At 38.6% G+C, this 14,496-nt stretch overlaps 1 protein-coding gene across 1 annotated transcript in view; it reads left to right on the top strand.

Annotated features, from left to right (window-relative positions):
- TMTC2 (transmembrane O-mannosyltransferase targeting cadherins 2) overlaps nucleotides 1-14,496 on the top strand; it is a 256,843-nt gene that overhangs the window by 140,362 nt on the left and 101,985 nt on the right. The window contains exon 3 of the mRNA XM_030002975.2: nucleotides 6,506-7,334. Coding sequence (XP_029858835.1) covers nucleotides 6,506-7,334 — 829 coding nt within the window. The remainder of the gene's footprint in view (nucleotides 1-6,505; nucleotides 7,335-14,496) is intronic.

The following is a 14,496-nucleotide window of genomic DNA, read 5'->3' as shown; positions in this document are numbered from 1 at the left end:
TGTAGGAAACATGTGAAGTGTGCCATAATAATTTTTGGCAGTAGGTTTATAGGTAGGATTGCGGTATGTGCTCTTAAAAGCCGTTTTATACTTTGCTTCTTTTTTTCTTAAGCATCCTCTTATGTCGTACAGAAGAGCAGAACAAACTTCCTTTAGAAGAAAAATTGCATATCCATCCGTTCAAATGTGCAGGGCTTTAGTAAGTTGCCCACACTTTGTACAGGATGAGTGGTTCAAAAGCGCTGTCAGGTCAGATTTACTTAACACGGTGCAGGAGATACAAATGACATGCTGGGCATGAGCCTTGGGTACTCATTTTCAGGTGTGTTCGTTACTCAAGAGGACAGCCCAGCCATACAGCAGGTGCAGCCTTGGTCTTCCCAGTAGCACTGGGGCAAAGCTTCCTTGCTGCTCGGGGCTCTGCAGGCCTATTCATCCAGTGGCTCAAGCGTAGTGCTGAGCTGTGCTGCCCACCTCTGCCATGCCACTCATCTGTGGGACTGTCCGGCTTCCTTGTAGTCCACGCGGCAGAGGCGAACTCGTGCTGCTTTACACAGCTGGAATTTTCCCTTGGTTCCCTTTGAACTGACATGAATTGCTGTGTCATGTTGTGCTATCCAGTTCCTTCATTTATGTCTGAAAGTTCTGTGCTGGAACCAGACTCTTTTAGGATTTACTAGTATTGAGAAGAGTGGAAGGGTTACTTGATACATCTCGAAGGGTGTGCTTTCATCTGTAGTCTCGGCACAGTGTTTACCTTTTTAGCGGTGGTTTAAGAGAGTTGCTTGTGATCTGTGATAATCCCTGATACTTCTCTGAAGATGAGCCAACTACCTGTTCCACATCTCATACTTGTGTAGCTTTAAGCAGTTGGAGTTGCCCCTGCCTTTTATATGGGTTTATCTTTCTGAACATTTCTCTGTTTTCTCAAGATCATTTTGAATTCCAATTCTGCCTTCCAACATACTTGCATGTTCAGTGAGCTCTCGGCATTTTGGCAGTGCAGAAAGTGCAGCACCCTTCCTTCACTGCAAAACCTATCGAATGAGACAATGCTTAAGTGAAATGCAGGTGTGACTGTTGGACCACCTATCTACCTGTGTGGGGGTAACAGTAGTACTGGACAGCACTTGAGCAGTCTGGCAGTTCAGGAATGTCTTTTGGCCCCAGGGGACTTCTAACCTCCAGTGTTAAGTTCTTCCTGCTGCAGATAGATGGATTAACCCTGGGTAGATATCCATAGCACCACCATTGTCACGCTGCATTTGGCTGTGGAGACTTACCCTCAGAGAGAGCCTTCTCTGTTGCACTGATCATGTGCACAGATTTACCAAGCTAATATAGTCCCTTCTGCTCTTGTACTACCTCCAGTCATTCATACATTTTCTGCACTTAATGCAATTTATCTTTTCCCCTGTAGTCCTTATCACTGTTTCTTCAGTTGAGAGGTTAGAGGTTGTTTTTTTGTTTTTTTTTTTTGTTGGGTTTTTTTTTTAATTTAAAGATTTGTATAAAATATTAACAATTTTAGAGGAAGACTTTAGGCAGTTTTAAATGCCAGCATTTATAGTTCAATTTAAATTTTAGTAAGGCAAGTCAACAGCAATAAGGACTGCTTAGCTTGTGTTACTTGCTAATTACAATAGAAAAATGTACACATAATCTTCAGCTGTTTTATGAATGCACTGACTTCCGTGTTGAGGAAGAATTGTGTGGGTTCATAACACTAGAAGTAGATGTTACTAAATATGTACAGTTGGTCACAACGTTGGATACGCTATAGACAGAGTTCCAACTCAGAGGAAAAACAAACCTTCAGGCCAGCTGTTGTTGTATCACCAGCGTAAATGAGTGAACCTCATTTAGTGGGTCACGCGAGCAGGAACAAACTGGGCAGGTGGAGAGGGAGCGGTAAAGGCCACTTCCAGCTCAGTACGACGACCCAGCAGGGGTTGTGACAAATAGCTTTGTCCTTGGCGGGTATAGGTTTTGAATTCTAGTTCAGCTCCAACTCGGCTGATCCAGGAGCCTCTACCTACTGTGGAAACAAGACACTGTCAGTCTAGTGATTTGGCAGCATTTCACTACTTTGGGAAGTCCCGGTTCTCAAGCCAGTGTATTTTCAAGGAGCTCTAAGTTGGAAAAGAAACTCCTGTGAGTAATGCCTGGTGACTTACCACTTTCTTTTCTGCATTTCCTGAGTTCTAAAAATAACATTTAGTGTGTGGTTAGCCCCAGTGATTTTGATATCTGGACTGTCTTGATCATGTGCCATATTTAATGCTGCTTTGTGAAATGGACAAGGTGAGGTTAAAAGAATCGTGTCTTTTGAAAATGCTTTGGATACCACTTAGGTGATGACTGAGCTTTGGCAGGGGCTGCCCAATCAAGAAATCTGCTGCAGTGCCTTATTTAAGAGCAGTATAATGGAGTGAGGAATTAGGATTTAATGCAAAGGAAATGTGCAATGTGGGTGGGTCATGCAGATGGATTTTGGTAGAGAGATGAAAAAGGTTTCTGCAGTCACAAACACTAAAATTGCAGTGGTGGTACTTGACTGTTAGCAGGCAGGAGAGATGTTAAATCTGATCTAAATCAGTGCTCATTTTTTCCCCAGATGAAAATGACTACTTATGAAAGGTTAGAGGATTTATGGGGGTGTCAAAACATATGGCAGATGGGCTGGATTAGGACTCATGAGTATAGTAATCCAAATCCTTTCTGCCAAGCATTACAGAGGATCTCTTCCTGCTGCTGGGCTACACTGAACGTAGAGAGTCAGAGGAGCACAGGCTGTCAGGAGGCTCAGAGGAAGAGTTGCTAGTGAAAGTGCTTGTCTGAGCAGAGTTCATTTTGAAAGCACTTTCTTCGCAGGCAGAAGTCTACTGGGGAACTGATTATATTATTTAATTTTAATAAAGTGCTGTAACCAGGTGGTTTTTTTCATTTGGTTTGCTATACAAAGCCCGGAAGAAAGTAAAGCCAAAATGTGAGCTAAACCTTTCTAATTATCTCTGACTATATTAGTACAGAGGGATAAAAGCTGTGCAAAATTCATGAATGTTGAGAGAGGAAAAAAGGGGAATGAGTTTGTCATTCCCCTTGTGAGCCAGCGCTATCTATGTATGATTTAAAAAAAAAAAAAAAAAAAAGAAAAAAAAAGGGGGGGAAAAAAGGCATTGTACTTTAAATTTTTATGACAGAAGTTTAAGTGTTAGGGACAGTTTCAGTCTTGGTTTTTGACTGCATCCAGAGGATCTCCTCTGAAATCTGAAAATTCACAATGGCATGTCAGTGTTATACAGGTTATTGGTAGCTGTAGTTAATATGTAGTTAATTTTAAAAAGATGTAAAGCTACTGGCTTTTGAGAATATCCATGTCTGAAATACTTTCTGGGGAAGGATGCAAACCATTTGTGTCTGAGGCAACAAAAGGATATTTGCGCTCCACTCCTGTAGTCAGTTAATTAAGCTAAAGAATCTACCAGAGCTCTTTCTCTAGTTAACTAGTATTTTACAGCATGATAAATAGATAAGCTGGTGTCGAAAACCACCTACTCAGATATCGCTGAGCTCCATGTGTGAACGCTTAGATATTTCATTTGACACCGGTGTAAAATGTTTAAAAAAAAAAAAAAAAAAAAAAAAAAAAGCTTTGTTAAAGCATGAAACACAATACTGCATATAGATAAGTTGTGTTCTTTGTAGAACCAAGAAGTGTGAGGATCCGGACCTTACAGATCTTAAATTTAAGCTTAAAAGGGCGGCTGCAAATAATTACTCCAGTAGTGAGGATGGATTAGCTCCGAGGTACAGATTGTTTGCATTTCTAGGGCTAGGAGCAAGAGGCAAGCTTTTCATTGTTACTGTTTTATGATGTATGAAGAAGATCTAAAAGTTTTTAACAGGTTTTGCTGTTATTCACGAGGAATGGCATATCTGCTCTAGCGTGGTTTTGTCCAGGAACTTTGTAATGTGAACTTTCTCAGCATTTAATTGAAAAGTACAATGGTTAGATCTTCAGGAAAGGGAGATTTTCTTCCAGTTGTTAAGTAAGTATTAACAAAATAACAAAGCAGTCTAAGCAATCCGTGAAAGCTCACTTCTCATCTGCTAATCAAGTTTCCCTTGCTTAGTATTTGGGATGTCTTAATCTTTCGAGTAGTATATAGCCTTCCAGCAAAGACCTGCTCTGAATTTCTAATTAAAACAAACAAATGAACAAAAAACCCCATCATCCACTTCCCAACCTCCTCTTAAGAGACCTCAAGAAGGGTGTATAGAAGAGAAAAAAAGGTCACATTGAACATTTGAGAGTTGTTTGTATGCATGTTTAAAGGAAACAAGTTTGAAAATAATTGAGCCGGAGGGGTGGGCAGAAAAATTTTCATTTAGCAAAATGTGACAGGAATGAAAGGACAAGTTGAACCAGGGACATAAGGTTTTACTATGAGGGTGTACATGCAAATCCATGAAATCTGAATAATCTTTTTATTCCAGATATAAACTTAGTTGGGAGTTTCAGTGATAACCAGTTTACACAGCTTTATAACATTAAAAGCATTTAAACAGTCCTGGCAGGCAGGGATGAAACAGTATCTGAGATGAGTTGTGAAGTATTATACAGCTTACAAATAAAAGTCGGTTGTTACAGTAGGCTTTCCAGGGAATATATTAATCATAAAGTGTAGATGTGGGTTTTGATTGATTTATTACCAAAAAATTGTTGATTTTCCAGGATATAGAAATATGGAAAAGCTAATAAATCAAACTGGAATTACTATGGCAAATGAAATATGTGGACTCAGGCTTTACTTTATGTTTAAAAAGTGTCAGCATTTTTTAGGTGGTTCTGATACAAGTACGTAAATATTCTCATGATAAATTTGTTCCTTACTAATGCCTCCATTGAATTCTTCCATGTTGCCTCAAATTTGAGTGAATTAATCTCACTGCCATTAAATATTTTAAACTTCACAAGGAGAAACTCTACAGAAATGTGAAAAGGAATAATTTTCTTCATGAGATAAGCGGATAAATTATGATGACTAGACCACGTCTTGTTACTGAAACATCAGTAACCTCATGGTAGAAAATTATTAATAATTGACCTCAAATGGAGCAGCACAATTATCTGTATTTCACAATATCAAGGGGAGAGTCCCCCCACAAAGGAGAAAAATGAGCTGTTTGAAAGAAATAAGATAAAACATTCCAGTGTGAGGTCCTGCTTCTGAATAACTGAGGGAACATTGAATAACCATCCCAGGAATGTGTAGTGTGAGATGGAAAAACCAGACCTAATAAAATGAAAAATGATTGATAAATAATTCTTTGTAATAATGGGGGGAAGGATTATCAAAATGCTTACGCTGTATCTGGAGCTATTTGGCAAATAGTTTTTCTTTTCTTACAAAAGGCATCTGAGAAATTGAAATATAAAAATACACATATTTTAGTTTTTACAGAGTCTTCTGCTAAGAGAGAGTAATCTAAAACAGCTTTCATTTAGGGTGCCCATGTAATTGAGAGCAGAACTTAAGCTCATCAGTCCTAGAAATAGGTGAGAAAATCTTGCTTCCTGTTTCTCATTTAGGCAGAAGCGGTATGTTTCTGCAAGCGTTTGAGTAAGTGCGTGCTTTCGGGTGCGGTGGGGGGAACCCAACAAGCAGCTCCAGCTGGCAAGTGTTGAGTTATTCCATAAATAAGTGGAGGTTCTTCAAGTTGCTAGCATGATGACATGGGTAGGTGGAGGCAGCTGCATGCTTCACATAATATTATTTAGATGGGTATGATGATGTGAAAGGTTTTAGAGCACTTATTTAATATGGTGTTCTTGAAGAAAGAAAACCAACATATTGTTTGGCTGTGAGATGCAAAATGAAGTGGGACTTTCAGTAGGCAGATCTGAAGGCTCCAAATAATCACTGTAGTTAATAGGTAGGAGCTGGAAGACCTAAACATGGAATGTGTGTCTGTTTTCCTCTCTTGCCTTCTTGGAAATTTTATTTAGTTCTCAGGTGAAATACATTAGGAAAGACTTTCATTAGGGCAAACAGAACTGGAACATACTTTAAATCTAATTAAGGCAAACTGGTGTTTTTGTCACAGCCAGGAGCAAAGAAAGGATTTGGGAGGTTATGTAGGAGCCATTGTAAGATTCCATAAATTCCTCTAAAATAAAGAGTTTTCAAAGGGTTACACAACTAAATCTTAAGAAAGGACTGACAGCCCTAAGATCTCTAAAGGCTTGACTCTGATGCAGGCTTGATACAGCTTAAATGAAAGAATCTGTTCTTTTAGTGTATGGTCAAGAGCATACCCCAACACTTTGTGATACAATGTCAGAGACTGAGATCTATAGTGATTCTTTCCATTACAAAAAAAAAAAAGTTGTATCAGATATTTCTTGGTTCCTTTTGTTTATAATTTACGGAATTAAACACCTAGTATTGATTTATGCTGATTATTTTTTTTTTTTTTTTTTTTTTTTTCCCCCCTCCAGAGAAAGAATTTGACCCTCTTCTTCAGCATTGGTTTATTGACCTCCTGGGGGACTGCACTGCTGGGTGTCCGCTTATACTGGATGGGCAACAAGCCCCCAAGTTTTTCCAATTCTGACAATCCAGCAGCTGACTCAGACAGTTTTCTCACACGTACGCTGACCTTCTTTTACCTGCCAACCAAGAACCTCTGGCTCTTGCTGTGCCCAGATACCCTCAGCTTTGACTGGTCCATGGATGCTGTGCCTCTTCTGAAAGCAGTCAGCGACTGGAGGAATCTACACACTGTGGCCTTCTATGCTGGACTCCTCCTCCTTGCCTACTTTAGCTTGAAGGGCTCCAGCAATGAGAGAGAATGCAATGGGAAAACTGTAATGAACGGCAAGCAGAATGCTAATGGGCATAGCTGCCACTCAGAGATGGAGTACAAGACACTGGAGGTGAAGTCAAGCTTTGCATCAAAAGAAGAGAATGGTATAAAAAAGCATGAAACGCAGAAACCACAGCTTCCTTCAACTGAGAACATTGTCATTCTGTCTCTGTCTTTGTTAATAGTGCCCTTTGTTCCTGCCACAAACCTATTTTTCTATGTTGGCTTTGTAATAGCAGAGCGTGTGCTGTATGTTCCTAGTATGGGCTTCTGCTTGCTGGTTACAGTAGGTGTCAGGGCCCTTTATGTCAAAGCCCAAAAGCGCTTTCTGAAGAACTTGGTTTTTTGCTCCACTGCTGCGTTAATTGTTTTCTATGGACTCAAGACTGTTGTCAGGAATGGGGACTGGCAGAATGAGGAGATGCTGTATAGGTCAGGGATAAAAGTAAACCCTGCTAAAGGTAATTTTTACTTTCTATGGTGAATGCTTTATTTATTCCTGTCTGTCTTTGCCTTTGAATTGTCTGATTTTATCAGCTATATCTAAAGAGGTTACTTTAGGAAATGTCCTTTTAAGTTGTGGTAGTATGTACATTAGTAGAAAATGAGAAAAAGCAGGAATGTGTTTTGATTAGTTGTTACAGGTTTGGTATTAACACGGAGAAAATGAGACCCTAAGGTAAGAGGATACTTTCTTCTTCATTGATCTTAGTTCTGTATTTTGGAATTAAAGATGCATTGTTAGTATTACAGACCCCACCCTGGTAATTTTCCATTTGGAGTCTGGTAATCTATCATGCTCATTAAGGTTTTTCATATGTTCACCGAATGTTCTGTTCTCTATGACTAGAAAATATAAGAAATAGTAACGGACAGCATCAGGGAGATGCTGGGTTTTTTTATTTCATCTGATGCAAATAACGTCAATACTACATAATAAAAATGAGGAAATGAGGTCATATTATTCAGCCTAGGAAATGACTGTAGTTCCTCCTGCATACAAGTACTGTAAAGAGTTATTGTCAAATACTTATGCCTTCCTGTTAACGTATAAATGTCAGCTATTCGTAACATTGCCCAGCTACTTCTCTCAAAGGTTGTATCTATGCCGTAATGAAATGTGACTACAGCTAGTATAAACACATCCAAACAGGCAGTAAACCCGCTAGTTTAGGGATCAGTAACAATGTTTAGCTGTGGCTCTGTGGTTTCAGTGTGTACGGCAGATCCAGCTGGGATCCTGAACTCCATGCTGCCTGGCTGTACTGCTCTTGGCACAAGAGCAAGTTTATATGAGAATGTTCGAAATACCACCTGTGAGTGCAATGTAGGCATTGACTAAGCCTTCGTTATTCACAATTCATCAGAAGTGAGAAGGGATCACTTGATTGCTTTGCCTGTCTGTGAAAGAAAAATTTGACAGTGCTTAAACATATTGCACTTGAATTTTTCCAGTTCTCTGCTCAGAAGCCCATTATATGATGCAAACTCATTTGCTGACAGAGGTGTGCTTCTTGGTTAGACAGTTATATCATGCCACAGTCTAAAAGCTGTGGTAGTAAGAGGCAAATGCAGGTGTTACTGTGAGCTGATAGGGAGTGAAAAAAGTAGATTTGGCAGATAAGATGCCATGCAAAGCAGCATTATAGTAGCTTGTCAATCGTCAGTCTGATTTTGTAACTCTTCTTCATATACTTTGTTGCCCTAGGTAAAATTATTAAACTTGTTGCTGCAGTAAGTGACTTTTTTTTAACTGTGAACAAGCACATCCCATTTATTTTACTTTTTTTCAAAACTAGTGCAGGAGGGCAAGAAATGAAGAGAAGTAACTGAACTGCGAGACAGCACACCAGAGTGATTATATGATGCTGTGAGACTTACCAGTTTAGTGATGCCATAAAGCTTGCGGTAGAACTTTGGCATTCCTTGGAAAGAAAAGAGTGTGTTTACACTTGATTAAACAGTTAATGTATGTTCCATTTTTGTCCTTGGTGGAGATCCCCAGATATCCCAGACTGTATTAATAGTTGTCTGCTTGCTTTGAGCCAGTTTTTGTGATTAAAAAAAAATAATAATAGTTCTAGTTTTTGTCCAACAGTAGGATTTGCTGCAGTGTTGTCTGGAAATTAGACTACTGAGTATTATGCTCCCAGGAGACAAGGCGAGCTATTTTCATCATACACATCTCAGTATGCTCAGACATGTATATATGATTGTCTGGTTTCTTGCCATATAAGCTGACATTAAGTTTCTTGTAAGATATGCAAAAGCAAAGACAGCATGTCAGTGTGGTGATATAGACATGACTGAGCTGACTGTAAATCTCTTTAAAGTATCCTGTTAAACTTCTACTGAATATTTACTAGCCCACACACATTGTAACAAGGCTGGGTATCAGAAACTCCCAGCTAAAGCGACCTGTCACCCAACTCTATTCATTATTGTGAATACTTCCTAGCTTATCCCTGGCTTTGACTATGCTAATTTTATTTTCTATTTCTCATACAATCAGGCAAGCCTGACTGGACTAGACTGGCTGCCAGTCCCGCCAAAGCATTAGGAGATCAACAATTCAAACTACTCTTCAGTAATTAAATGAGGTTGACGTAGGAAAAACAATTTATTTTTGTTTGCCTCTTTTTTTTAGTTTTATGAATGCTAGTGATAAATAGGCTATTCAGACAGCAAGATAATGGAGTGCTCAGTCAAACAGTAGAGTGGAGAAGCATTTTCCTTCCTTTTAGGCTGCTAAGAAGAGGCTGCCACTCCTCATTTCTCTGTTTTCCTCAACTTGCAGCCGTTTCTCCTCACGAGTATTTTCTTACTTCTGATCATTTTTGAGCGGCGGGATCATTTTCCTTGATGGTTCTGCTTTTCCTCTCTTCTCCTGCAAACAGCTTCTGAAAAAGAACTTCTTCTGTCCTAGGCTAAAAAGCAAAGAAGGATCTCTTCAAAAACTCCCCGTGTGGGAACTGATAAAGAAGTAGAAATCTGTGAAGACCAGCTTTGCTAAAGCAGGGAGCCGGGTGTTTTGTTCCAGCTCCATCTGTATTCTGGCCTAGCAGGATGAAAGCCACTCTGTGGCTGGATGCTGTGCGACAACATTGAGCTGATGTGCTGTACTAATAAGGTCATTTGAGAGGCAAGCTATTAGCACAGGTGCATTTGTGTACTAATGTAGCTGAACTGCTTTGGAAATGGCATTGTCTCACATGGTGATGGTTTATAATCAGGTCCTCTGCGTTGTAGTACGTGTAAGAATATAATCTCCCCTGCTGCTGTGGGACTTTCAGGCAAACTTGTTCAGCGGCTGCTCCATCTTCAGTCCTCAGTGAAGACGTGGGCGATAAGCACCTCGCCAGCATTTTCTTCTGGCCCCTTCATGGGCACCTTGCAGGCAGTGCAGGCAGAGAAGTAGTGTTCTGCCTCAGGTGAGAAAGTCCCTACCCCGCAGGCAGCCACAGCCTTTCTGCAATTTACATTTCTCCAGACTATTCTTGTCAATCACTGACAATGTGGAAAAAATATTCAAAAGCACCGTGCGTGGCTCATCTCTGAAAAAACCCCAAAATATCTCACGGGAAAGTCAAGTGAGTAGAAGGTGGTGATGCCGCCTCCGAGCCACCGTGCACGTGCCAGCTTTCCTGGCCTTGGCTGGCGGAATTGTAATGAGGACTTGGGATGCCTTAGCTGCATCTGTTACCGGGCTTGTTCTTCTGCTGTTTTGGTTATGACTAGGATTTCAGATATCTTTAAAGTGATCTGAGCATTGCCTCATTACAGTTTGTCAGTACTTGAGGGAAAAATAGGCAAGATTGATTAATGTAGTTTATAGATTCTGAAGTGGCTGTATACATGTTTTGACACTAGGGAGGGAAAGGCGCAAGTGTTACTCTGTGCTGCCTTCAATGTAACGAGCAGCCCAACTGACATAAAACAGCTCACATTATTTGAGTGTTCTTTTATAGCAAAGGAAGCCTCCCAAAATGTAAAAACAAACAAAAAAGTTAAAAATAGGTGGTAGCTGTTGCGTCTTTTTCAATTAGACTGAGAGTCATTCTGTGGTGATGATTGCCTCATGTTTAATATAAGGTTATAATGACACACAAAATTGTTCTCATTATGCCTTGTTATCTCTAGTTTTCTCTGTAGTACCAAAAGTAAGCTTCAAAAAGCATAATCTTTTACCTCCAGGCCATTTTGTACCTTGCAGTCCACATCTGAACATCAAAGATCATTATGCTATATTTGCTGTACTGTTATAGACACTGATTAAAGAAGTAGAAAATAACAGAGAGGCTTAGACTGTTAGACTGCTGCAGAGGTATTAGTTGCTTGGTCATAATTACTGATGAAATTTTAGTCTGGTGTTTGCTGTGACATTTGTAAGTAAGCTTTGAAGATCCTTCCTGGAAATAGTTGACCTGCTACACCAAGTGGGTGCTTAACTTTAACCATGCATTCAAGTCTTGCTAAATTAATATATGTAGCTACTGCTTTTGTAATGGAATGTACAGCAAGAAACAGATACTAGGCTGCTTCCAAAAGCAGCCAAAATTACCACATTATTGTGGCACTACACCTGGTCTGATAAGCCCCATCTCGTATGTGGCACCGACTTAAGCTGGCCTTACAGCTCTTGGCTTCAGAACCCATTCCGCACGTTGCTCAGATGTTTGTCCTTGTTCCATCATGTGTTAGTGTTAATGAAATGTCATACGTTCACATCTTGGGCAGGTCAGTGGGACTTGAATATGTGCTTCAGTCCTTTCCCGAATCAGTGCTGCGGGGAAAAAAAAACCAAACCAAAATTCCTTAATATCTATTATGTGAAGACGAAGTTGTGGTAAGAGGGTTGAGTTTTGTGGTTCAAATAAACTCTACTATTGGAGTCAAATTGCTTAGATGTTCCGGAGAGGTGATTGACACAAAGACTAAAAAAGAAAAAAGAAAAGTAATTCTTTCTTGCACAATCATTCAGATCATCTGTGTTTTAAAGTTAGTATTACCTCTTATAGTCCTACTCTGAGTTCAAAATCCCATTCTTAGCATCTTGCTTCTCACATCAATTACCCTGGTGTTCTCAGTGGGCAGCAATAAGACATGGTGTTGACAGAGAATATAGAAGTGGTTTCATACTACTATAGAAAGTCACTTTCCTTCTGTCTTTGCACTCATCCTCCTACTCTCTGTTCTTATGAGTGTGAATCATTCAATTTTGCTTAATGTTTTCAGAAGTTATTCTAATACTGAAATACTCTTCTGGACCACAATGTTCTGTTTTCCTGTCCTACTTTTCTCTTTTGTTTCCTTTGCAACAGCGTTGTGAGATCTTTCTGCCTCATTCTGCTGTATTTGTGCCTGTAGAAGATTTAAAGAACTTCCTTTGCTTTTTTGGCATCTTTGGCATTGCACTCAGCCTTGATCAGTTTTATTCCCCAGAACTTCATGGATAATTACCTTTCTTTTTCTTTTTCTTTATTTCTTTTTTTCTTTCCCTCTCCCTTATCGTCAGTTTAGCATAGGATTGGTAAGGACTGCTTCTTTATGCACATGTGAATGTCAAGATACGAATATGAAGTTCGGATTGTGAAGCATCTTAGTTGAACAACAATGTATGGAGTAGCTGTATGCTCATCCGAGCAGTCATTAAAAAGTAGTAATTGCATTTTTCTTTCTTTAATCTCATCTATGTAGCATAATACTTGTCTTTTGATCTGAACAGCAAAAAATATACTCTTTGTTTTTAATATTTTTTAAAACACCAAATTTCATTTTGTTATCCATGTTGAATAGTTTGTGGTGTTAATTTCCTCTTTATTTACCATTACTAATGCAGCAAGCAAATGTACTTGCTATACAAACTGTTTTAAGTGTTAGTGTAGGGGGAAAAAAAAAGAATCACGTGAGTTAGTTTTGTTCCATTTACATAAATTTCTTATTGTTAAAAAGGCACCCAAATTTATTCTTATCCAAGATTTGCTCCTCTGATTAAAAAAAAAGAAAAAAAAAAATCCATGCCTGTCATTGTAGAGAATGGATGCTCTAGTTCTGTGCACTTGGGTAGAAGTAAATACTAGAAGCTGTTTCCATCTGATTTGACAGCTTGCTGCTGTTATCCTTATCTACTCTTGGAAAATGATTTCTTGCTAACAGTAGCTGTCAGTAAGAGGTCCCTTCTTCAGCAGACAATGAAAATAGCAACTAATAGTGCAGCGAGGAAAAGCAGTTATAATACCTTGTAGTAAACTAGGTAAAGAAGCCATATTTCCCTCAAACAAAAAGGATGCAATAAACCAGTATTTTCCATGATTATTAATCTTTTTGTATCACTAGCGACGACTGGAGACAAAAGGAGAAGAAATATTTTAAGGTATGCCATTCTTTGAATATGCTTATTATTAAGAGCTTACATTATGCTGACAAGAAGCTGGGCTCTCTTGTAATATCTTTAGAGCTTTGTTTTCACAAGCTATTGCTCTGGCACACAACTTGTTCACCACACTTTTTTTTATGCCTCCTAAATAGAGTAGCGTGTATTTTAACAAACACCACATTGGGTATTTAAAAATACTTCGAGCATTTGGGACTGCATTTCAATGTTTTGGTGCATATATTCTTTTTTTATACACAACTTGGCAGTAAAACTGCAACTCGTCTTTGGGCCAATAGCCCAAAATATCACTCTGCACAGTAATTATTTCTTCTCCTTTGGTTCATTTCGCTTCAATAATAATAAAATCACTCTAAAAGTAGTAAAAATCCGACTCAAATAACAATGCAATGAATGGAAAATGCTGTTTTTGAAAAACAAGGCTTAAGAGAGAAAGTAATTTCAGTGCACAGGTTGCCATAAATGAGCAGATTTTAAAAGTATAAAACCTGCTAATAATTATGCATGAAAGTTTTGCATATTATCACTGTTAAGAAATATCAGTGACATGAGCATAGCATCTGGAATTAGGTATTCATGAGTTTGTTTGAGTTTTGCTAATGAGCTCTTCTGTAGCCTTTGAACAAGCCAATTTAATCTCAATTTTTCCCTCTGGAATGGAACTCATGCTACCTATTTTCATTAGACATCGGATCCTTTTTTTCAAATTTTGGTGATTCATTATTGTATTAAAACCTCTCCACATTTATGATAGTATAATACCCCTACTAAGCTAGTTGCTAAAAAAATATCAGGATACATAGTCATTATGGTGGTTCTTGGCATGCTTTTTAGTCAACTTTTTTAGAAGTAATTGTCGGAGAAACATAGCACCAACTAATTGTCAATTTTCCCAACACCTTCACCAGAACTTTCTGGTGCTTAATCTTTTGACTAAATGTTGCATGGATATTTTCTTTGACTTCTATTTTTATTTTCAATTTTGGTCAGAAACTTAAGTTTGGCTATTTTTTTAAGAAGAAATTACTGTAAAGGTAGTATACCTTCTGTCAGTGTTGTAAAACGTTTCCAACCAGCAGTAATAACCCTTATAACAGCTACTGTATGGGGAAATGCACTTGATGATAGTGAAATGATCTTATATAAGTAAAAAACCCAAAGGTTATAATTATATATTAAAAAACATAGTTAGTAATATATAAGTTTATATGGCTACATAAGTCTGTTAT

This window comes from Aquila chrysaetos, chromosome 26, assembly GCF_900496995.4.
Source record: "Aquila chrysaetos chrysaetos chromosome 26, bAquChr1.4, whole genome shotgun sequence".
NCBI classification, from domain to species: domain Eukaryota; kingdom Metazoa; phylum Chordata; class Aves; order Accipitriformes; family Accipitridae; genus Aquila; species Aquila chrysaetos.
This window is presented reverse-complemented; position numbering and strand designations above follow the sequence as displayed.